Source organism: Mobula birostris, chromosome 18, assembly GCF_030028105.1.
Source record: "Mobula birostris isolate sMobBir1 chromosome 18, sMobBir1.hap1, whole genome shotgun sequence".
NCBI classification, from domain to species: Eukaryota; Metazoa; Chordata; class Chondrichthyes; order Myliobatiformes; family Myliobatidae; genus Mobula; species Mobula birostris.
In genome coordinates this window covers 62,425,243-62,450,300 of record NC_092387.1, presented here as the reverse complement: position 1 = coordinate 62,450,300, position 25,058 = coordinate 62,425,243, and the positions used below count along the sequence as shown (strand labels likewise).

General features: G+C 40.1%; 1 protein-coding gene across 9 annotated transcripts in view; it reads left to right on the top strand.

Moving 5' to 3' along the window:
• Positions 1 to 25,058, top strand: part of dlg5a (discs, large homolog 5a (Drosophila)) — a 232,376-nt gene that overhangs the window by 67,027 nt on the left and 140,291 nt on the right. For all 9 annotated transcript variants that reach the window (XM_072282816.1, XM_072282813.1, XM_072282814.1 and 6 more), the window contains exons 3-5: positions 8,021 to 8,089; positions 17,283 to 17,457; positions 19,868 to 20,011. In XM_072282816.1, coding sequence (XP_072138917.1) covers positions 8,021 to 8,089; positions 17,283 to 17,457; positions 19,868 to 20,011 — 388 coding nt within the window. The remainder of the gene's footprint in view (positions 1 to 8,020; positions 8,090 to 17,282; positions 17,458 to 19,867; positions 20,012 to 25,058) is intronic.

The window sequence follows — 25,058 nt, the reverse complement described above, 5'->3', positions numbered from 1 at the left end:
TTTTGTACTGGTCATACGCCAGAGGAGATCGCAATGATCCAGGAACCCGAAGCCCTGTCCCCTGCACCAGCTTCTCAGCCATGCATTAATCTGCCAAATCATCCTGTTTCTATCCTCACTGATACGTGGCACAGGCAGCAATCCTAAAATTACTACCCTGGATGTCCTGCTTCTCAGCTTTCTGCCTAGCTCTGGCTAAATTCTCTTGGATCCTCACTTGCAGAACCCAGTCAGTTTGGAGTGGCAACAACATCTCCTCCACTATTTCCATCAGCACAGGTGCACTACAAGGCTGTGTGCTTAGCCTCCTGCTCTACTTGCTTTTCACTTATGACTGTGTGCCTAAGCACCGTTCCAATGCCATAATTAAGTTTGTTGATGACAGCACTGTTGTAGGCTGAATCAAGGGAACTGATGAATCAACATATAAGAGGGAGACTGAAATTCTGGCTGAGTGGTGCCACAGCAACCTCTTACTCTATGTCATTTGTTATAATTTCAGAGGATATGTCCTGGGCCCAGCACGTAGATACAATTACGAACTTTTGCAAGCTCTTACTTCCTTAAGAGTTTGCGAAAATTTGGCATGAAATCTATGACTTTGACAAACTTCTATACAGTAGATGTGTGGTGGGGTGTATACTGACTGGTTGCATCATGCCCTGCTATAGAAACACCAATATACTTGGAACAGAGAATCCTACAAAATTTAATGGATACGGTCCAGTCCATCATGGGTATAACCCTCCCTACAATTGAGCACATCTACATGGAACATTGTCACAGGAAAGCAGCATCTGTCATCAGGGTCTCCCACCACCCAGGGCATGTTCTCTTCTCACTGCTGCCATCAGGAAGAAGGTTCAGGAGCCTCAGGCCTCACACCACCAGGTTCAGGATGATTATTACTCCTCAGCCATCAGGTTCCTGAACCAGAGGTGATAATTTCACTCAACTTCACTTACTCCATGACTGAAATTACTGAACTGTTCTCATAATCTATGGGTTCTTCATCTCATATTCTCAATATTTATTTATTGCTTGCTTATTTTTCAGCTTATTTACTTGTTAATTAATCATTTTTTTTCTTTTTTTCATTCTATATTTGCACAGTTTGTTGCCTTTTGTACGCTGGTTGTCCGCCCTGTTGTCTGTCATTGAGTCTATTATGGTTATTGGATTTACTGGGTATGTCCACAAGAAAATGAATGTCAGGGTTGTGTATGATGACATGTATGTACTTTGATAATAGATTTACTTTGGACTTTGAACTGTCACTTGCTAGTTTATACTCTTTCCCTCTCTGTCCCCACCCCAACATCATCTTATTCTGGCTTCTTCTCCCTTTTCAGTCCTGATGGCATGTCTCGGCCTGAAACGTTGACTGTTTATTCGCATCTATAGATGCTGATTAACCTGCTGAGTTCCTTCAGCATTTTGTGTTTGTTTCTGTGGATTTCCAACATCTGCAAAATCTCTTGTGTTTTAGTTTATCCACCTACAAAAGGAGAGCAAGTGAATATCAACTGAGTCTCATTTTATATATTATTGCATTAATACATACCTCTCTATGCCCTTGTAATTGCCGGATTGTTTTTGTCAGTTTGTTTGCCACCTAAAATGTAACCTGAATGCATTGTAGGTGTTTTGCTACTTAAGTCCAAGTTCATTCTAAGGAGAGTAGCAACAGTACTGAATTTCCTCTATTTGTAGATAATTTTTCTTACTGTGTGCTGATGAACATTCAAGTCTTTAGAAATGCTGTTGTGGCTTTTTCCAGGTTCATGCAGCTCCACAATTCTTCTAAGGGCCGCTGAAAGTTGTTTTGATTGCGGTATGGTGTATATAAACATCTTGACTTCCAGTCAAGATGGTGCCTGTATGCAATGCTCCTTTGGTCAAATCTGGATAGATAATGAAACCATATATTTCACTTCTTTTATGTCTTTTACGCTTGTTTTTTTTTGTCTGGGATGTGATTCTGGAATTGTTGGAGCCTGTGATTTGTTTCTTGGAGATCTTTTCGGAGTTCCAACTGTCTGCAGTCTCCAAGAGGGTTCCAGAAGGCAAAGGCAGCATGCACGAACCTCACTGAAGGCAGGCTACGAGCTGAGGTTCGACTCCATTTCACCGATTAAAGCTTCCATCATTTACCAATTAAAACAGTGAGGGAGATTGAAACATTGAGGCAAATGTGTCAGCTTGGATGTTATTTGGATGCTTCAGCACTTTGCAGTCTCTGAGAGAATTCCGGGAGACAGAGGCCGCATGTGTGAAAATTGTGGCGAGAAAGCTGCGGGATGGGGCGCAAGGCATTGTTAGACTCCATTTTGCCGATTAAAGCCATGAGGGAGATTGAAGCATCAAGGCAAGAGTGGAGGACGAGTGCCAGCTGCCTGTCTTTTGATTGATCTGCTAAAGAGAGAGAAAGGTCTGTCGCTGGGTCCAGAAAGTTTCTCTGCTTTAGATGTGGACTTGGACGATAAACTTTTTTTTAGTCTTACAGTTTCATATATTCATATATTCTGTGATTTTCGTCTGATCTTTCTTGTTTTTTTTGTGCAGGGATGGGCCAATGTGCCTGTTCTGTTTTCTTAGTTTTTTTTGTGTGTGGGAAGAGGAATTTGACAATAGACAATAAGTGCAGGAGTAGGCCATTCAACCCTTCGAGCCAGCACCACCATTCACTGTGATCATGGCTGATCATCCACAATCAGTACCGTTTTCCTGCCTTCTCCCCATGTCCCTTCACTCCGCTATCGTTAAGAGCTCTATCTAACTCTTTTTTGAAAGAATCCAGAGAATTGGCCTCCAGTGCCTTCTGAGGCAGAGCATTCCACAGAACCACAACCCTCTGTGTGAAAAAGTTTTTCCTCAACTCCGTTCTAAATTGTCTACCCCTTATTCTTAAACTGTGGCCTCTGGTTCTGTACTCCCCCAACATCGGGAACATGTTTGGGGATCAATGTGCCTGTTGCATTTTTTCCCTTTTTTTTGGTGTGGTGGGGGGGGGGTCGATGATTGTGCTGCTGTTTTTTTCTTTCTTGGTTTCATGGCTACCTGGAGAAGAAGAATTTCAAGTTGTATACTTCGACAATAAATGAACCTTTGATCTTTCTTAAGAAGAGCAGGCTCTGTCAGTAACCTGATATTGTGTGTCTTTTTTATAGGGTAGGGCACCTCTTTAACCCATTTTTCCAAGCTCATCTCATCGATTGGGATATCTGACTCCAAATTACTTTTGTAGAAGGCATTACTCCAGAGGTTCACATACTTTTTGAATCTAGACTGATTGTTTAAATTGTGTACTTAGTATTGACCAGAATTGTTTTGTACAGTTCTTTGTGGGTTATTAGTGTTTGTCTATTATTATGTCTTAGATGAAGGTCAGACCACATTTTATGAGTAATTAATGCAGAAAACCAGGTAATTGCAAAGGGTTCACAAACTTTTTCTTGCAACTGTGTATAATTTATTCACAGGACAGTGATGTCTGAGAGTGCAAAGTGAAATTACTTTATCACATTATAAATTAGGCCTGCAGTACATTATTGCATGTACAAGTATTCTATTTTGTTAGCTTTAGTCTTCTTTGCATTTACTGTGCTCAGTCATGTGACTTACTGGAATAGTAATTGTGTATACTGCTTTCTGACAGTTCTTGGTAACACAGACCCATGGGAAAGAACTGTCACTGAGATTCAGTGTGGCACATTCATGTGATGTCTTCTCTTCAGCCACATTGTTTTTGATGAAGAAATGTGAAAGAACTTTACAAGCTGGGTCTCTTCCAATTTTAGTCCAAACTGCTGGTACCCCACACCAAGCTGGATTGCCTCCAGCTCTTCACTTTGGGTAGCTACATAGAGTAAACTGAAGTGTTTGTCTGACTCATAAAAATAGTGAACATTAGGTCTCACAAAACAAGAGAAACTGAGAGCTGTTCATAAACTCAAGGAGTTCTGCAGATGCTGGAAGTTCAGAGCAACACACACAAAATGCTGGAGGAACTCAGGTCAGGCAGCATCTATGGAAATGAATCAATAGTCGGTGTTCCAGACCAAGAACCTTCATCGGGATGAGAAAGAAGGAGGAAGCAGCCAGAATAAGGTGGTGAGGGGAAAGAAATTCCTTTTGAGGAGAAGAAATACATTTATTTCAGAGGCTAACAACTCTTACAGTTCATTTAAAAATTGATCTTTCTAAGAATATAAATCTTTCAACTTAATATTCTCAAAATCAGCTGTATTTTTATAATCTCTTGCAATACTGAATAAAATTCAAAAGTAACATTGAAGTTTGGTGTGTTAGTCATTGTTAATGTGGATGTTGCCTGGAGGTGTACCTGGGTAAACTGAAGTTTTTTTTTATATGGAAGACTAATGATCTGACATGTCTATGTTATGATCATGTCTTAGATGATTTAGCAATCTCCTACACTGATCCAAAAGTGCATAATGTGGAAAGGGACACTGCATCTTCCATCTGGATATATTGCAGCACTTGGGACTCAAATATTGTATTCAACTGTTTTGGCTACCAGACCTTTCATTGTTGGGTAGTTCACTTCCAGTTTATTTCTTTGATATCTAATTGTAAGTATTTAAAATATATGGATATTTTAACCACTCTTCTTTCTGCATTTTAAAACACTTTACGTTTCCACTCCTCTGAAGGTATACTGACCTAAGGCTGTTTCTTGGTCTACCAATACTGCCTGACCTGCTGAGCACCAATGGCATTTTCCGCCAATCTTTATTCTTAACTACAATTCTCCAATCCTGCAAATGTCCTTGTACATGCCCTCTACACCCTGTCTAATGCAGCAACATTCCTGTAACGTGGTCAGAGCCAAAAGTTGTACTGGAGTCTTGACATAACTGGTTTCAATTACGGATCGTACGATAGTGGTTAGTGTAACACCATCATAGCTCCAGTGACCTGGGTTCATTTTCCGCCACTGTCTGTAAGGAATTTGTACTTTCTCCCCTTGACCGCATGGGTTTTGTACAGGTTAGAACACAGAACATAGAACATAAAAATCTACAGCACATTGCAGGCCCTTTGGCCCACAATGTTATGCCGACCATGTAACCTACTCTAGAAACTGCCTAGCACTACCCTACCACAAAGCATTCTATTTTTCTGAGCTCCATGTAGGTATCGAAGAGTCTCTTAAAAGACCCTATTGTATCCACCTCCACCCCTGTTGCCAGCAGTGCATTCCATGCACCCACCAGTCTCAGTGTGAAAAACTTAATCCTGATATCCCCTCTGTACCTACTTCCATGCACCTTAAAACTATGCCCCCTCATGTTACCCATTTCAGCCCCAGAAAAATCTCTGGCTATCCACATGATCAATGCCTTTCATCATCTTATACACCTCTATCAGGTCACCTCTTATCCTCCGTCGCTCCAAGAAGAAAAGGCCAAGTTCACTCGACCTATTCTCCTAAGGCACATTCTCCAATCCAGGCAACATCTTTGTAAATCTTCTCTGCACTCTTTCTATAGTATCCACATTCTTCAAGTCATGAGGTGACCAGAACTGAACGCAGTACTCCAGGTGGGGTCTGACCAAGGTCTTGTATAGGTGTAACATTACCTAATGGCTCTTGAACTCAGTCTCACAGTTGATGAATGCCAAAACACCATACACCTTGTTAATAACAGTAGGTGTATTTGGGCAGCATGGGCTCTTTAGGCCAGAATGGCCTGTTATCGCGCTGTATCTCTAAATAAATAGCATCTACTCCTTGTCTTGTATTAGTGTTGCCTGTGATGAGTTTTTTCAAAGCTAACCACCATCTTTGTCATTGGTTAGTTTTCCTTTACTTTGAAAGGTAGGTCTTTGAAGTAGTTGAAAGAAGTTCTGGACACATGAAAGTTGTGTGGATGTGTGTTGTAAATTCAAGCTCTTCTCATTTGCACCTCTTGTCCCTTGATTTATTATGGCCTTAAATTACCTTCAGAAGATAACCATGGACACAGGAAGCATTCTGCATGGAACAGTGATATTCTTGAACTATGTGGAGTGTTCATAAATTTAAGTATTGAATTATGTCATCTTAATTGTGATCATCCCTCTATCTTTTCACAGGAGTCTAGTTTCATAGTTTCAGATATTGTAATGGTCATATTTAATTGAAGGCTTTTTGCTGTGAGAGTACGTCAAGTCCACAGACAGCCACAAGGTAGCAAATTAAATAATAGTGAAACATAAATAAGAATGGGTCAGCCAATTTTTGCAGAGCAAACTCTCCCTTATAGCAATGTAATAACAACAAGGTAATCTGGGATGAGTATTGGCACGAAAATTAAAATAACATCAGGATGTTCTTAATGTCCACCTTGGGAAATAGATTTGATCTTGATTTAACTGCTTGTCTGATGGCACCTCTGATTGTGCAGCACCTCTTTGGTGCTACAGGATTGTGAATTAACTAAAGGAAGCCATTTGGTATTGAGTTAATACTCTCTTCATGCAGAAGCACTCTAGCTAGTGTCAATCTCCCCACAGCCTTGATTTTTATTTCCTTTGAATTCACCATGATAACACCATGATTGAATTCACAACTGAGACATTGGTAATGTTCCTTTTGAGTATACTTAAGTTCCCTGGCTTTGTCATTACAAGTATTAGGTCACAAGACATTAGAGCAGAACTAGGCAATTCAGCCCATCAAGTCTGATCTGCCATTCGATCTGGTTTGTTTGACGCTCTTGCTAATCAGGAACTTATCAACCTCTACTTTAAATGTACCCAAGACCTAGCCTCCACAGCTGTCTGTGGCAATGAATTCTGCAGATTCACCACCCTTTGTTTAAAAAAAAAATCCTCCTCACTTCTGTTCTAAAGGATCATCCTTGACATATGTTTCGCTGTTGTCTGGGTGCTCCAAAGTTGAGTGTAGAGCCAGTGATTTTGCATCTGTTGTCGACCTGCTGTGGTGATCCGAGACATGAGTGCTATCAGGTGATGGTCACTGAGGCAGCTCATCGTGTTCTTCTTGGGCATTGGTATGATTCCTACTCATTTGAAGCAGGTGGGAACCTCCAACTGCAGCAGTGAGAGATTGAAAAAGTCCTTAAGCATACCAGCCAGTTGGTCGACATAGATTTTCAATACACCTCTGAGACAGAGATCACAGAGGTCTCCAGATGCTGCGGGGATTCTTACAGGCATGATGTTCTTCTCCCTTTCAAAGCATCACCTGTGATTGTTGTCACAGCAACAACAATACCTTCTATTTTCGTAACATCTTTAATGAAACCAAAAAAATTGGAGAGCTTACAGAATTGCTTAGTGAGAAACAATCCCCAACAGATCCTACAAGCACCAGCAATGTTTTTTTTTACCCACACCTGTAATTATAGTTTCATCTCTGGGGAAATTGATCTCGGAATTCCCACATCTCACGCAGACGGGAGAAAGAAGAAAAACTCTCCCTGCCGTGCCCGACCATGGTCCAACTCTGAGTCATCCGAAAACTTCGACTCTGATCAGCTGTCCGACACCGAGTACTGAGCGCCATCTCTGTCCGAACGATTCGACCTCCTTCTCGGTCGCCAAAAACAGGCAAGGCTGGGGATTTTGAGGCCTACCCTCCAAAAGATTCACGACATCACAGTAACGACAGCAGCGAAGGGGCATTTCAGAAATTTCTCCAGATGTTCCTCTGTGCTTTCACGTCCATTCTTCATCAAATCAGAATTGTCCACAGCCCCTATGGGTATTACATTGAAATTCTCAGGAAGCACATAAGTGTATCAGTGTTAAGATGGGTTGTTAAGTGAGAACCACATCTTCCTTCAATATGAGGCTTGTTCCTTGACATTGTTGGAAGGGGAGCGGTGTTATGGTTCGCATCTAATCTTAGAAACTGTTCACAATTAAAACATTAGCTGATTATTTGTTGTTGCTTGTTAGTTAACTAGCATATTTTCCTATGCTACAAGCATTTACACATGAATAGCATCCTAGGTCTATTAATATCCACTTAAAATTTATTTTGCAGGATCTACCTATAGTGTGCTGTCAACAATGCCTTCTGACTCAGAAAGTAGCAGCTCCCTCAGCAGTATTGGTAAGTTCTCAGCTTCCACTCTGATTGATCCCTGGAATGACAGATTGTATTAAGCTTCTTTAATATGTGTGAATCCAAATGTGAATATGTGAAAATGGTGTGAATAGATTCATTCCAATCATACCACTGAAAACTCATCCCTAATAATGCAGCCCATCCATAGCACATTCCAGAAATCTCCCTGCAACTCTAAAGCAATTACATGAGACCTTGGGTGGTTTAGATTGAGATGCACCACAACAGCACCCAATCACATTGTCCCTTTCCTCCTTGCTCTTTTTGCAGCTACTAAACATTTTGAAGCTCATTCAAGAAGGCTGTGTTTCAAAGAAAAGTGTATTTTCTGGTACTTACTATAATTGTTGTCCTTAATAAATTTTGTAACCTGCCGTTAATATGGCTGCAAAGCAGATTTACTCAAATAGATCCAGGGATAAGGGATTTAAGTTGTATGACTGAACTGGAAAAGGCAGGGTTCAGTTTAGAATAGATCAGTAAAGACTGGGCATATTCCCTGGAGATAGTTAAAATGTTTCCAAAGGCAGAAGGGAGTTAATGAAAAGTTAAAAACTCAAGGAACTTTTCTACAGAATGAATGGTTACAGATTAGAATGTTCTGACAGGTTGATGCAGTTTGATTCAGTTAATAACTTACAGAGGGGAAGTGAATAAATGCTGTGAGGAGAAATTGCCAGATTATTTGAAAATGTGACTTAACGATGAAATATGGAGTTGAGTGACTTCCTTTTGTGCCATGCAAGTCTATGAATTGCATAATTTTTTTAGACGTCTCCATGTATCTATTTCCTGTAAGTCTAATTCAATGGTGTCAGTACAATATACTAATACAAGTTATTAGACCACAGAATTCTTTACATATCCTTTAAAATGCAGGCTACCCAAAAAACGTCAAAACCATAAAGATGGGGCAAAATAGATTCACAGGTTTGGTCAAAACCAAAGGCAAGTTTATTGTCATATGTACAAATACAGTGGATTCCAGTTGTTTGGGCCATTGGTTAATTGGGCCAGTTGCTTATTTAGGATAACTCTTAAAGAATAAAAACTAATTGAGAAAATAGTCAGGATTTTCTGTGTTTAGTTGCAACACTTTGGGATACTGTGGCAAGCATTTGGTCTATGATGACAGATGACAAGAGCTCGTTTAACAGAACAGCTGCTTCTTTGTGACAAGCACAAAAACAGACTAGGTACTATAACCTGGGGAGAGAACCCACTCCTCCACATACACACAGGGGAGTTAATTATTACATATCCCGGCTACAGTCAGGGTGACCCACAAAAACACGTGTGAATAACTGTATAACCCAAACTAAAATAAAACAACAAATGAACATCCCCCCCCATAAACCCACAATAGCATTTTAACGCAAAAGCAATAAATAGTGCTGGTCATTAGGAATGCTGGGGTGGTCTGTTGACCACACCCCCCACCCCAGAGCCACACTGTCCCCACCTAAGGGGTCAGCTGTCCCCAGCAACCCCAGAGTCCACAACAAAGTCCAAAAGTCCCGGTGGTGGTCAACGCTGCTGCCTGGGGCGCTGTGTGGTGTCTGTAGATTCTTCCCCCAAAGGGAGGCTCTTTTTGGTGAGGCAGGGCACCCAGAGTGTCACTTCCTTCCTTTGGCCCCGCTGAGTCGCTGGTGACCGAGGGTCAATTTGGTGTCAGCTAGTCCTCATGCAGCACAACTGCCTTCTGCTGCTCAGGCAACCCCACCCAGTATACCATATCAGAGGTATGGTTGAGCACCTCTCCAGGCCCCTTCAGCGGCTTCCAAGAGTGGGGGATAGTCCCTTATTCCAGATGGGGCAGTGTAGACCCATACTCCGGCCCCCCACCATGTAAGCATTGCAGCCGTGCGTGAACAGCTCCACGTCCTGCCTGTACCTAGACCAGGAGAAGCGTTCACGCAGCTTGCCCAACGTCTTTGCGACCCTGAAATGAATGTCCCCCACCGGTCCATGCATTGACCGCAGCACTGTTGAGTGGAGCCCCCGGGGGACTGTCACCTTAGAAAAACAGTCACCACTGAAATAGCAACATCATACATCTCCAGCGTACCTCACTGAGAGTATAGGGCTTTGATCTCTAGATCCAGGGTGGAGGCTTGTGCCCACTCTGGCCACCATCCCACGCTCAGCCATCCCCTTGCCTAGGACAGAATGGGATCACTGATATTACTACCCATCCCGGTGCTTGCTATGCAGTTGCTGGTCAATGGTGGGGAAGTCTAATTCGCTGTTGGCTCCCACCTGAAGTGCTACCATCGCTGCTTGCCCCTGGTTGTTTGGTCACTGCGGGATGTGCTGCTTGATGCTTAATTCCCAGGTCCTCCCTCTGGATTCCATCTTCAGGAGCCTGGCCTTGAGATCCGGGGGAGGCATACTGCTCAGTTTCATGACTTGTTCCCCAGATCTTAAGGCACTCCATCAACATCGTAGCTCTTCAGTCTTGTCATTCGAATCCCACTCTTGACACCAATGTGGTGAGTATTTGGTCCATGATTACAGACGAGAAGAGTTCATTTAACTCAACAACTATTTTATTGTGACAAGCACAAAAACAGACTGGGTATTATGACCTGGGGAGAGAGCCCATTGCTCCACATACAGGCAATAAAGGTGATTATTGCACACCCGGTGACCACAAATATAACAATAAATTAACTTCAATGTTGCCCCATAATCCCACAAAAGCATTTTAACACAAGATCATTAGGATTGCCGGGGTGGACTCTCAACTCCCCTGCCCCCAGAGCGCCACAATACTATGCTGCTTTGTTGGGGCAGAAGACTGTTGCTGAACAGTTTCTAGCTAGCTTCAGTCGCGTGCACTTTTGTGGCCGTTAAACACTACACTGTGCTTAGAGTGAACAGTTTTTAAATAGCATCAGTTGTATGTGCTTATGTTATCCATTTTGGACCAATGAAAGCCGATTCAAATCAGTGATTTTTGATAATCTTGTTTTTAATTTTGACTTTAAAAAAATTCAGACCCTTGCCAAGATGCCATAGAAACATTTGACACTAGCCAAAAAAATTACCCTCGGTGTTTGCGCTGACTTTTGTTCATTTACAGTAAATCAAAAGAACATAACAACGTAGACTGGATGAATTCCTGTGCTGCTAACTATTACAAATTAATACACAGTTTTCTAGTACTGTAGTGTTCTAATTTCTTTATTGTATTTCATTTAAATACATAATTTGTTACTCAGGTGACTCAGATAATTGATAGTTTGCCTTTTTTATATATTTTTAAACTAGTTCCATGAACTTCAGCTAATTGGGGTAGCCGTTTAATTAGGCCAAAACGTACTGGTCCCGATGTGTCCCAGGTATCCCAAATCCACTGCATATGTATGCAATGAGAAACTTACCTGCAGCAAGAATAAACATCAATTAAACATAAACTCTACACAAATTTGCCTTGAAAGAACAACACAAAGTCACTTGTAGGGAAAAGTGGTCATAATGTTACTATACTGAGATCGTGACTAGGGATGTGCAGGTTGGTTCAAGAGCTGTTTGGATGAAGGAAGTAGCTGTTTTGAACCTGACGGTGTAGGACCAAAGGCTTCTGTATCTCCTACCTGATGGTAGCTGCGAGAAGATAGCATGGCCTGGACAATGGAGATCTTTGATGATAGATGTTGCCTTCTTGAGACAGTACCCCATGCAAATACTACTGACGGTAGGGAGGCATGCGCCTGTGATTATTAATCAGAGTTCACAACTCTTTGCAGCTTCTCACATTCCCACTTATTCAAATTACTGGACTAGACCATGAGGCAGCTGGTCAGGATGCTTCAACAGTCTATCTGTAGAAGCTTGTTAAGAGTATTTGGTGAGATGCTGAACCTCCGGTTTTCTGATACATTAATGCCCAAGTATTTAAAGCTTAAATATTAGATATAAATCTTTTAAGTTTGATTTGCTGTATTTCTAATAAGTAAACAAAAAGTAGAGTCATTGGTGGTGATCATGAAATTAATGAATAACCATAAAAACTCATTTGGTATGCTCACAAGCTTGAGGATGGAAATCTGTCATGCTTCCCTATTCTGATAAAATGCAACTCCAGACATGCCAATGTAATTGACTCTTACTTGTTCCCTCAGTTCAGTGAGAGACACTAACTGCGGCATCCACATCCCCTGAAGGCATTAACATATGTAACTGGAACTCTTCATTGGAATGAAGAGGGAGGCAGATACAGTTGAACTGTTCACAATTGGGGGGTAGCATGGTAACATAGTAGTTAGCACAAAGCTTTGCAATACAGGCAATCCACGTTCAATTCCCACACTGCCTGTAAGAAGTTCCTACTTTTTGCCTGTGGTTGCATGGGTTTCCTCTGGGTGTTCCAGTTTCCTCCTACAGTCCAAAGACTTATGGTAGGTTAATTAGTCATTGTAAATTGTCCTATGATTAGGCTCAAAATAAATTGGGGATTGTGGGGTGGCGTGGCCCGAGGGGTAGAAGGGCCTATTCCATGCTGCAAGTCAATAAATTAAAAAATAAAACTAAAGTTTTGATCAAGTAATTTGGAACTAAATACTGCGAGGTTTATATTGAATCACTGAATCTGTAAAAGAAGGTATTAGTCTTCATGACAACCACGTCTGAAGGAAGAGGCTGGGAGAATATGTTTTCAACCCAAGCTATTATTATGATAAAAATATGGGGAATAACCTTTTGTTGGCACCAACAGTACTCTGAGCAAAAAGACGAGGATATCTGCAGATGCTGGAAATTCAAACAACACACACAAAATGCTGGTGGAACGCAGCAGGCCAGGCAGCATCTATAGGAAGAAGCACAGTCGACAAAGGGTCTCGGCCTGAAACGTCGACCGTGCTTCTTCCTATGGATGCTGCCTGGCCTGCTGCGTTCCACCAGCATTTTGTATGTGTTGTCTGAGCTGTAAGTTTGTGTTTTTGTTTTATGGAAGGTGAATATGCTATAATGAGCATGCCACAGAATGTTTAAGAGCATAAAGTGAAAATTAAATACATGTGAATCAGTCTTTTCAAACTCAATGCCAGATAACTCTGCAGTTTGTAGATTGGAATGATTTTTAAAAGAAACTTATATTTTTGTATTTAAATTTCAGTACTTTGATGCTGGCAAGAGATTTGTATCATTTTATATAGTAACTTAAGTTTCTAATGAGTTTACCACTTTAACATTGTAATAAATAGATGTTCATTTACAGTGGTTGTTTTGTTTTACATAGAACATAAGAAATAAGAGCAGGAGTAGGCTGCAAGTAGCTGTGGTTGAAGGAAATGTGCAGATTCATTGAAATCATTTTGGGGAAAAACACAGAAAAATACATAAGTGGTCTACATAAGTTTCATAAGGAAATGTACATGTATGTTATAAGTTGTTTTACTGAGAAGGGAAGAGTTAGCATTACATGGTTTTACAGTGCCTTTTGTTTTCTAACACTTTTTTAATCTTTGAAACTGACAAATTGTATGCAAAGTATTCAGGGATTATTGTGTGATGGGATCAACCTTATTGTGGTTTCCTTGATTTTTTAAGGATTTAACAAAAGGCTTCTATTCTAACATTAAGAAGTTTTGGAACAAGATGATTGTTTATATTAATATCTTGTTTCCACAACTGCAAATAATAATATTGTGTATATATGGATATATGAGTAACTTATGAAATAAAAAAAGGGTAGATTTCTTTTGCATTTAAGTAGTTCTGGTATTTGTGCAGTGCCATATCATGTCTCACACTGTAAGTAAATAAATCTTTGCGTGCAGAAACTGTTGCTCTGGCAACTGTGGGATTCATTTTGTGCCAGCAAGTTCCCAGAAGCAGCAATAAGATTAATCAGCAATTAATGTATTTGTTGTTTGAGGAGGGTCGTTCACTTGGATTGTGTGCTGATGTCTTGATGCGGGGGTATTGAACATCAAGCTATGTTAGCAGAGACTTTAAGCAAACTGACTTTTGCTCAGTAGTCTGTGTTGCCAAGAGGCTAAAACACCAATTTAAAAATATAATGCATATTAATTTAAAATACATGAATAGTTTGTTTCTTTTCCCTTTATTTTCAAAGGTGTGTTATGCTCAGATTACAAATAAATAATTATTTAACAAAAGTACTAAACATAGTATGTTCCCCAGAAGGTGAAATTTAGACATCATAATTTTGTTTGGTCTAAGTACATTACTCAGCTTATCAATATCCAAGATTAAAAGTTTCTGTTGATAATTGGTTAATAATCTTGAAGAACAACAATTGTGCATCTTTTTATTCTATTTTTCCTTACCACATAGAAATAGGCCATTCGGCCCATGGAATTTATGCCAGCTTAGAGAATATGGACCACAGAAAAGTACAGCACGGTACAGGCTCTTCAGCTTACAGCGTTGTACCAGTTCCTTAACCTACAATAATATCAATTTTAACCTCTGCCTCCCACATAGCCCTCTATTTTTCTTTCATCCATGTGCCTGTTTAGTGTGTCTCTTAAATACCCCTAATGTATCTGCCTCTACCACCAACCCTGGCAGAACGTTCCACATAACCACCACTTTCCATTTAAAAAAAATACTGCCTCTGACGTTCCCACCTATACTTTCCTCCAATCACCTTAAAGTTATAGTCCCTTGTATTGGTTGTTTCTACCCTGGGAAAATGTCTCTGGTTGTCCACTCTATCTGTGTCTCTTGTTATCTTATACATCTTTATCAAGTCACCTCTCATCCTCCTTTGCTCTAAAGAGAAAAGTCCTAGCTCGCTCAACCTATCTTCATAAGGCATGGTCTCTGCTCCTGGCAGTATCCTGGTAAATCTCCTTTGCACCCTCTGTAAAGCTTCCTCATCCTATAATGAGGGGACAAAACTGAACACAGTACTTTGAGTGTATCTAACCAGGGTTTTACAGAGCTGGAGCACTACCTCGTGGCTGTTGACTCAATCCCCTGACTAATGAAGGCCAACACACCATACGCCTTCTTAACCACCCAATCAAATTGCACTGCAACTTTGAAGGATTTAGAGCCATAGACTCCCCAACATCCCTCCTTTCCTTCACACTGCTAGGAATGCTGCCATTAACCCTGTATTGTACCTTCAGGTTTTGCCGGATCTACACTGTTTGCACTAAAGAAGGTGCCAATCAGTATTAGGGAAGTTGAAGTTGTGCTCAAACCCTGTTATTTTTGCATCTTTCTGCTGATTGATGTGTTCCTCAGTGTCTCTCTTGCTGTGGTTGGAGGGCGGGGGTGGGGGGTGGTGGTGGTTTATAGAACACTTCCAAAAGAGTAATTGCTCCCTTTCTGCTTTTGACTTCTACCCACACTGACTCAGTAGACAATCCCTCCATGATCTCCTGCCTTTCTGTAGTTGTGATTAGTAATGCCACTCCCCCACCCCTTAAACGCACTCTTCTTGTCCCTTTTGAAATATCAAAAGCCTGGAATATCCAGCAGCCATTCCTGCCCTTGTGACAGTCATTTCTCTGTTATGCAATAATGTCATAGTTTCATGAAGTGATCCATGCTGTTAAGTTCATCAGCCTTGTTCCTGATAATAGACACATTTCATCCCACCCACCCTATCCACTGGCTATCCTCGCTCAGTCTCTCTGTATGTACCTTTACACCAACTGCTCCATCCTCTAATCTATCACCTTGGTTCCCATCCTCCTGCCAAACTAGTTTCAATTCACCTCAGCAGCTCTAGCATGGAGTCATCGCATTTTCCCACTGATTTGCCTTGTAACCTATTCTCTCCATATTTGTATTCTGTTTCCACTGGGGGCAGTTTAGAGTGACTAATTAACCTATCAACCCTGTACATCTTTGTCATGCGAGAGGAAACTAATGAACCCATGCATGTGGGGGGTGGGGGGGAGGCACTATACAAACTCCACACAGACAACACTAGATTGAGCCGGGCTTGCTGGAGTTGTAATACAACAGCTTTTCCAGCTGCAGTGTTTTGTGCTGCAAACTTGTTTAACAACCAGCACACCAGAGCATAATTTCTGATCTTAATGTAATGGAAAGTATGTAAAACTGCCATTATCAATTACCTGTGCTTGTAAATCCACAATGCAGTGGGCTAGATACTGGAGTATTTCAAATGGTTCAATCTAATATCAGAGAATGTATACCGTATACAACCTGAAATTCTTATACTTCACATACATCCATGAAACATTTGATAAAAGCGAAGTTCTATTTTTAACCTGGAGCCAGGAATCAAATAGTTCAAAGCCTGGGGCTTTTCAATACTGTCCAGATTGTCATATTGTCTGCGATTATGTAGTTCAGCTTCAATGCCAGCTATTGTAAAAATAGTCAAAGTTCGTAGGGCCTTTAGATCATTGGAGGAGGGGAGTGAAAGGAGTTGGGGAATTGGTAATGGAGCACCAGAAACTGGGGGGCTTAACTTTGTGGACATAGAGGATCATTCCATTGGATCATAGACAAAAGAAAATTGAATTACTTAACTGGGCCTTTGGTCTTGATCTTGATTGAAAAGGCCTCAGCATCATTCCTAAGGCATCTTTAAGGGAGATTTTTTTCTGTGCGATTTCCAGTGGGCAGCTTTCTCAATGGGTCAGATGAACATGTTAAAACTAAAATATGGAACTGTGCAGGATGTTGACAGCTAAGTGAGCAGCAGTAGTGCTACTGCCTCAAAGCTTTGAGGACCCATGTTCAACCCTGACCTTGAGAACTGGATGCATGGAGTTGGTTACTGCATGAGTTTCCACTAGCATCTCTGGTTTCTTCTCTCATCTCAAGGACATGCTGCTAAGCCCGTTGTAAATTATCCCTTAGTGTAGGTAATTAACAAAAGATTCAGAAGAAGTTAATGGGCATGTGAGAAAGAACAAGTTGAAAGGCTATTGGAAAATGTGACTTGCAGCAGTCTCTGCCAGGAGCAAGCATGGACTTGCTGAGTTAAATGGAGACTTCCTGTACTGTAATAAGTAAATAAATCCTGAAGCTGATTTTAGTCACATGTCGAATTCCCACTAGGCTTAGCTTAAAATATGACTGAAAATATTTCACAAATATTTTATTTGTGCGGCACGGATATTACTTGCCAAAGGGTCTGTGTTCTAAATCACTTACTTTTATTTCAATTAATTTAATTTCTAGCAATCATCTGTTACTTTACTTCCCTGACCAGGTACAGGCACCTCTGGGAAGGCAGCTTCTCCTCCACCAACACACATGGACACCAGGCAGATGAGTGAGAAGTTAGAAGCCATTGTGTACCAACTTCGGCAAGTCACTCGTGAACGGGATGAGTTACGCAAACAATTAGCACTTTCTTCCCCTGGCTCTACGTTTGACGATTGCAGGTATAAGTCATACTCTGACACTACAGTGGTCTTATAAAACTGCTCTTTAAAGCTTTGAAAGAGTCACCTGTAAGATTGTCATTTTCAAAGTTTTATTCAATGCACTCTGACCTCTTCTGTTCCCGATCCTGTAATTTTCTCCAAGTTTATCATTGACTCAACAATAGTAAATTCTACTTACAAGGTGGCTTTTATGTCATAATGTGCTTAATGTCGTCAAGGTGCTTAAATTTTCTGAGAACTTTGTGTTTCTTCTGAGAACACTGTGGCGTGTGGCCAAGTGGTTAAGACATCAGTCTAGTGATCTGAATGTCGCGAGTTCGAGCCTCAACTGTTGTGTCCTTGAGCAAGGCACTTAACCACACATTGCTCTGCGATGACACTGGTGCCAAGCTGTATCGGCCCTAGTGCCCTTCCCTTGGACAACATCGATGGCGTAGAGAGGGGAGACTTGCAGCTTGGGCAACTGCCAGTCTTCCATAAACCTTGCCTAGGCCTGCACCCTGGAAACCTTCCAAGGCGCAAATCCATGGTCTCATGAGACTAACAGATGCCTATTTGTGTTTCTTCACTTCAGAATTACGTTTATTATCACTGACTTGTGTTGTGAAATTTGTTTTGCATCAGCAGTGCAGTGCAATACATAAAAATATTATTATAAATTACAATAAGAAATGCGAATGTAAAAAAATAAGTAGTGCAGAAAGAGAGCAAAATATGAGATAGTGTTTATGGGTACACGGTCTGTTTAAAAATCTGATGATGGAGAAGAAGCTGTTCCTAAAACACTGAGGGTGTGTTTACAGGCTTCTGTACTTCCACCCTGTTGGTAGTAATGAAAAGCAGTCGTGTCCTGGACGGTGAGGGTCCTTTGAATGGGCCCATGATGGACAAGAGAAAATATGCAGATGTTGGAAATCCACGGTCCTGCTGAAAGGTTTCAGCCTGAAACGTCAACTGTACCTTGTTCTGTAGATGTGCCTGGCCTGCTTGGTTCCTCCAGCGTTTTATGTGTATTGCCCATGATGGAACTGGCTGAGTTTGCAATCCTCTGTAGCTTTTTCTGATCCTGTGTGGTGGTCCCTCCTATCAGATGGTGATGCAACCAGTCAGAATGCTCTCTGCGCTACATCTGTAGAAATTTGCTGGTCTTTGGCGACATGCCAAATCCCTTAAACCTCCTAATGGTGAGCCTGCTTCTTCTAGACTCTTGTCCATGATGAACCTCTTTGTCTTGTGCCTGGTGACTATATAAAGGCCCAAGCTCTGAACTGCTCTAAGGTACAGAGATGAAGTGGGGATGTAGCTTGCCTTGTGCAGAAATCATCATTGATGAGTATCTGAAGCTGCCCTCAGATAATGTGCTATGCAAAATTCCTGTCAGAATTCCAAATACCTTTGAAAGAGATATCAGCAGTATTTTACACCAATTGATAGCCAATTTTAAAATAAATCAACACATGAAGTGCACTTACTTATAAGAAAAGTATTTTGCACTATGATTCAAGGCTTAAACAGCCACAATGGCTATGCCATAAAACTAATTATTGATATGTTTCAGTACAATTTTTGTAAAATTTAAATTACTTCTGCTAACAGATCATAGTAAATCAAACTATCAAGTGGAATACTTGTGAGTTTGGTTCAGACTTTTTGTTAATTAAATTGTGAAGAGCTATTTTTAATTTTGCTTATGGATATTGTAAAACTTAGCATTAACTCACATTGGAAAGTAATCAGCATGAGCATGTTGAAAAGTACATGATTTAAAATGCAGCACTAAACTGCAGTTTTTTTTTTACTGTTTACCTAATGTCATCTTAAAATTCTTGTAAAATCTGAACTGAGACCATGTGTGTTAGGATCCATTTTATTTAACTGGTACTGTTTTCAACAGCAGTATCTCGGCTTAATAAATGACCTGTGTGTTGACAAAATTGAAATGTGTACTAATGGGCCATTTTAACTGTAACTTAGAATTCATTTAAAAAAGCTCAGCATAACAACCCAGCCAGTTCCCTCTTTTGTATTTTTAGTGATGCTAAAATAACCTGACAGAACAAAGAAAAACTATTATGCCAAATGTGGAAATTAGAACATAATTTTAACGTGTGCCAATAATGAAGCACATTTTCATACCCAAGGTTTTAAAAAATGGCAATGTTAATACAGAAGGTGCTGCATTTAGAGGTTCATTTAAAGCTTTCAAGATGGATTAATTCTTCTTAGGTTTGTTCAACAGTATTGAACAGAGCCAGGGAAACGGATTGGAGGTATAATAATGTCATACTGAAATAGATTTCACTAAATTTTGAGGCAGTTGAGGACAGGATGCTCTGTTCATGTTTCTGATGTCTTCACTCTCATGTTGGGGATTAATTTTGCTCGTGTTTTTTCCTTGCCTCTCCAGACCCAGCCCAAAGCCAAGCCATGACTATGAGAGACTGAAAATGCAGTGCATGAAAGCCATGTCAGATCTGCAGTCTCTGCAGAACCAGCATACAAAAGCGCTGAAGAAATGCGAGGAGGCAGTCAAAGAAGCAGATTTTTATCAGTAAGTAGAGTTGTAGTCACAAAACATAGTAGCTGCCACTTCAGCTCACTGAATCACTGCCAATCACCATTTATACAAAAGCTGTACTAATTCCTGCATTCAGATCAGCTCACAGCAAATTCTACCAGTCTCCTCCACACTTGGGGCAATCTGCAGTGCGTCAATTAACCTCCTATTTTCTATGTCAAAATGTAAAACAAATTGTTCTACATTGCTAAGACTTTACAATCAGCAGCAAAGTGACAGCATTTGCCCCTGACCTCGAAGGAACCTGCCCATGAAGATCTGGTGACCTGTGATTTCCAGTATAATTTGCTGTTGTGCTTTAGATTCCTGGTGTACAGCAATGCCGATCTTAACTGAACAGCCAGTCCAGAATAAAGAAATTTCATAGCAGTGGCATCAGCACTGGACTTCGAGGCGAGTGTCCCAGTTTGAATCTGTTTGGCTCCTTGCACTCTTTCCGTCCATGCTGGATTGAACAGCGAGCTAACAAATTGGCCTCATGAGAAACATAGAAAATGCTAGAGAAACTCAAAAGGTTGCCGCCCAATGCACCACAAGGTGTGGAGACGAATAACGACCTATCAGGGTGGAAAAAGTACATTTTTCGCTGATGCAAACATTTTACTTAGCAAAAAAATACAGAAGCACAAAGATAATTATGGTAGAAGCTGGAATATCATACATTTCCAAGCAAAAGTAATTACTCTGAATACATTGCATTTAGAAATAGTTGTTTTTTTAAAAAAATTACTTGTTGAGATGCAGTGTGGAATAGGCCCTTCCAGCCTTTCAAAGTCTGCCGCCCAGCTATCCCCGGATTTAATCCCCACCTAATCATGGGACAGTTTACAATGACCAATTAACCTACCAACCAGTATGTCTTTGGCCTCTGGGAGGAAACCGGAGCACCCAGAGGAAACCTTCACGGTCACAGGTAGATCATACAAATTCCTTACAGCGGGTGGCGGGAATTGAACCTGCGTCACTGGTACTGTAAAGCATGTGCTAACCACTACAGTACCATGCTGAAAGGAATTACATAAAATCAGATTTTTTTACCCAGAGGGTTAGAATAATAATTATCCCTTTGTATGCTTTTAGTAACTTACTAATGTCTGATCCAATAAGGTTCATTTTACACCAAAAACAATTTGAGAATGCTTTAAAATTTCATCAGTTTTCTGATTTCTGCAATTATGCTGGAGGGAACTGCAAATATGCAGCTTGTCATTGAGAGGAATTTGGTATGTCCAGGTTAAACTATGTATGAGGGGATTCCTCAAATTTACTGTCAATTTCATGATGTAAATAAACACAACAGCCACTGGTAATTGTGAAATTCTATCCGATATATTTTGTGCATGTACATCAATAATTGGTGTTCATTGATCTGCTTCAGTTCTGCAGATGCATAATATAGGAACATGAACTTTATGACCTTCATGTTCCTGGTCTGCAAGTCCTTTTGCAATCAGACTATTTTTCATATTAGAAAATTCTTGGAAGTGATTGCTTTCAAAACAAAATATACTCTGCATACCTTTGAAATTTAACAGTCTTGTAAGCTTATATTTGGAGAGAAGTTGAAGTCAATGCACCATCTTTAAGGCCTAATCTATATTGGAAGAACCATTGTACAGATATTGCTAACAAACATTCAGAGCAATGCAACTCAGTAAATTTAATGAGAAATCTTGGACTGCAGGCTACTGGTTGGAATAAAATTAAAACTACTGGAGATAATCAGCAGATCAGACAGCAACTGTAGAGAAAGCAACAGATTATGTTTCTGGATGATGAGTTCCTCAAAACTGGAAAACTGAGAAGAAAAAACATTGGCTGAAGTTGCAAAGAAGGACAGGGGTGGTAGGAACAAAGGAAATACCTGTGCTGTGATGGAGACCAAGCAAATACAGGTGACACGCATGCTATTAGGGTGTGCCATAGAAAGGGCCGCAAGTTCCTTTTTTCATTCGTTGGTGAGCTGAATGGAGGAACTGTAACTAAAGGTAGATGAGTAAGGTCAGAGGAGAGAAGGGAGAACATAAAAACGAAGCTGGAATGCTGAAACAGCTGTTAGAAATGTAGCTCAATCGTGATAAAGGGTGCACTGGCATGACCTTGCCTAGTTCAGTGTTAGGAAGAAATTGACTTCATTGACAACAAACCTAGTGGAGTATCTGCTTCTAGACCTCAGTTTCCTCTTTAGTGGCTTCTGTGACAGCATGCACACTGACCTGGTGTCTCTCATTCAATGAAACTTGCTATTGTAGTTTAAAAATAAGGAGCAATCTGAAACTCATTTTTGTATAGTAACATATGCAAGTGAGAAACTTGAGGTAATAATGGTGAAGATTGCTGGAAATGCTTAGTGGATAGGCAGTATCTGCAGAAAGAGAATGTTTTAGGTTGAAGACCCTTTGTCCAACGAGCTTTGGCCTGCAATGTTAAAAGGCCCCATTCTGGCCTTTTACCTCTTCTCACCTGTCACTTTTCTGTGTGACCCCTCCTCCTTCTCTTTCTCCTACGGTCCACTCTCCTGTCCTGTCAGATTCCGCCTTTTTCAGCCCTTTACCTTTCTCACCCTCGTGGCTTCCCCCTCACCTTCTAGCTAGCCTCCTTCCTCTCTCCCACATTTTTATTCTGCCATCTTCCTCCTTCCCTTCCAGTCCTGAAGAAGGGTATTGGCCTGAAATGCCAACTGTTTATTCATTTCCATAGATGCTGCCTGACCTGCTGAATTCCCAAGCTTTTTGTGTGTTGCTCTAGATTTCCAGCATCTGCAGACTTCCTTGTGTTCACGTTAACTCTATTTTTCTTCTCACAAATAAAGCCTAATCTGTTGAGTATTTTCAGAATTTTACATCAGATTTCCAGCATCTGTACTTTTTGATTTTTATTAGCAGAACACATGGCAGATGAGTGAAATGGTGGTATTGGAATAGGTTCTGAAACTGAAAGGAAGGAGCAGGTGTTGTAATATCAGTATTATTATCAAAATCATTTTAATATCAATGTATTTCCAGCTATGTGAGAAAACAGTATTTGTTGCATCCAGTGTAGTCACACAAAATATAAAAGCATTTTGTATTTATGCAATTAAAAATCAATTGTACAATCTACTTACAGGCTGTTTAGTATATTTATTAAACACATTTTAAGTAATCAGAAATTGAATAGTTAAATGCAAAATATTAGACTTATGTACTAAGCAAATGAATAGATTTTGAAATGATTCATGAATTGTTAGGTAATGTCTTTTAGTGAAAAATCTCTGTGGAATATCAAAAATATTTCAGTGTATCAATGCAGGGTTTATTGAGCACAGTGTATGAAATAACTCTTGAAAAAGCTCAATACACTAACGTACAAGGAGCAATGAAATATAGCATAAAGGCTCTTTGGAAAGCAGGTACCAATGGAAAGTCTCTGTTTATGGTACATTAAGGCATATAAAACGATCAAAGGAGGAGACTGGACCCTTCTGTTTAGATTCCAGTATTACCCAATTTGTTTTGTGATGGCAATCTGATGTGTTGGATTTTGGCTTGTGTTAAACCCTGAACAATTTTTGCATTCATCTTTGGAAGGTAATAGAAACACCCACACTAAAATGAGTGGGCGTATTTAAAAAAAGGTGGCAACTTATTTTGTGTTGTTGTGTAAGAAATCAATCCAAGATTGCTAGGTGATGGGCAAATGAAAGAAATCCATTGAAAGAGTCACATTTGCATTATTTGAATTTGTTTTTAGGATATCAATGTAGACAAAGCAGTCTTTATTCCCCATCCCTCATTACTCAGAAAATATTAAGAATCTACTAAGCAGTATGAAATATAGGCACCAGACTAGAACGATCTCTTTTAACAGCAATGCAGTGACTTTCATGCCAATGTTTGGTAGTACCAGCCAACAAATTTTGATGTGTGTTTCTAGATTTATCATATTTATTTTCACAATCTGTCGTGATGTTTGAGCTTTTGATTTCTGGGTAGTTAACTGTTAGGTATAATACAGTACTTAAAATTTTGTTAGACTTTTTGCTTCTCCTTTATATTTTTCCTGTGACTTATCTTTGTGTTATTCCATATCATCACTGCCTGCTTTTAATTCTCATCTTTAGTCTACGTGCATATTTTGTTTCCACATTGACAATTTGCCCTTTCCTTTGCAGGTGTGACTGAGTGACTAGTAAATGGAAGCTTGTAGCTATAAAAGGTCTTTATTCATTGCAAGCAGGCTTTCTGGAGAATTTAATTCTCCTATCCCAACAGTATAATGATGTTTCATATTTTTTAAACACAAAGACAAGTGCAGCATCCATCATCAAGGACCCCCACTATTCATGTCCTGCTCTCTTCTCATTGCTACCATAAGTCCCACACCACCAGGTTCAGAAACAGTATTTGCCCTACTCAGGCTCCTGAACCGACATGGATAACTTCACTTGTCAACTGGAAACTGATTTCACAACCTCACTTTTACTTTCAAAGACTCAGCAGCTCATGTTCTCAGTATTATTTATTTTTATTTGCACTATTTCTCTCCTTTTGCACATTGGTTGTTTATCAGTCTTTGTTTATGTATTTTTAATAAATTTTATTGTACTTCTTTATTTTCCTGTAAGTCAACTTATCTCGAGGTAGTATATGTAATATATCTATACTTTGATAATAAGTTTTACTTTGAATTTGACTTTGAGCCTTGCCTTTAGCATTCACCGTAGCTATGGATGGGGATATTCTTGGACATCTCCTCTTGTTAGCTATTCATTTGTCCATTTAGATATGGTAGAACTACAGAGCATCGATCTGATCTGTAGGTTGATGAGGCAGAATTCTGGTAGGATGTTGATCATTTTGGTAAACAAATTTAGCTGGATGCTAATGCTGCCCACTTAGAGTAAAATTACAATGATTATGCATCTGTATGAGACCTGCTTTTGTTTGGTTCTGCATATATAGCTCATCAAAATCTATTTGAGACCTTTGTAACATGTCCCAGTTTCCCATTATTTGCTATAATTATTGTGCTTTTGTAA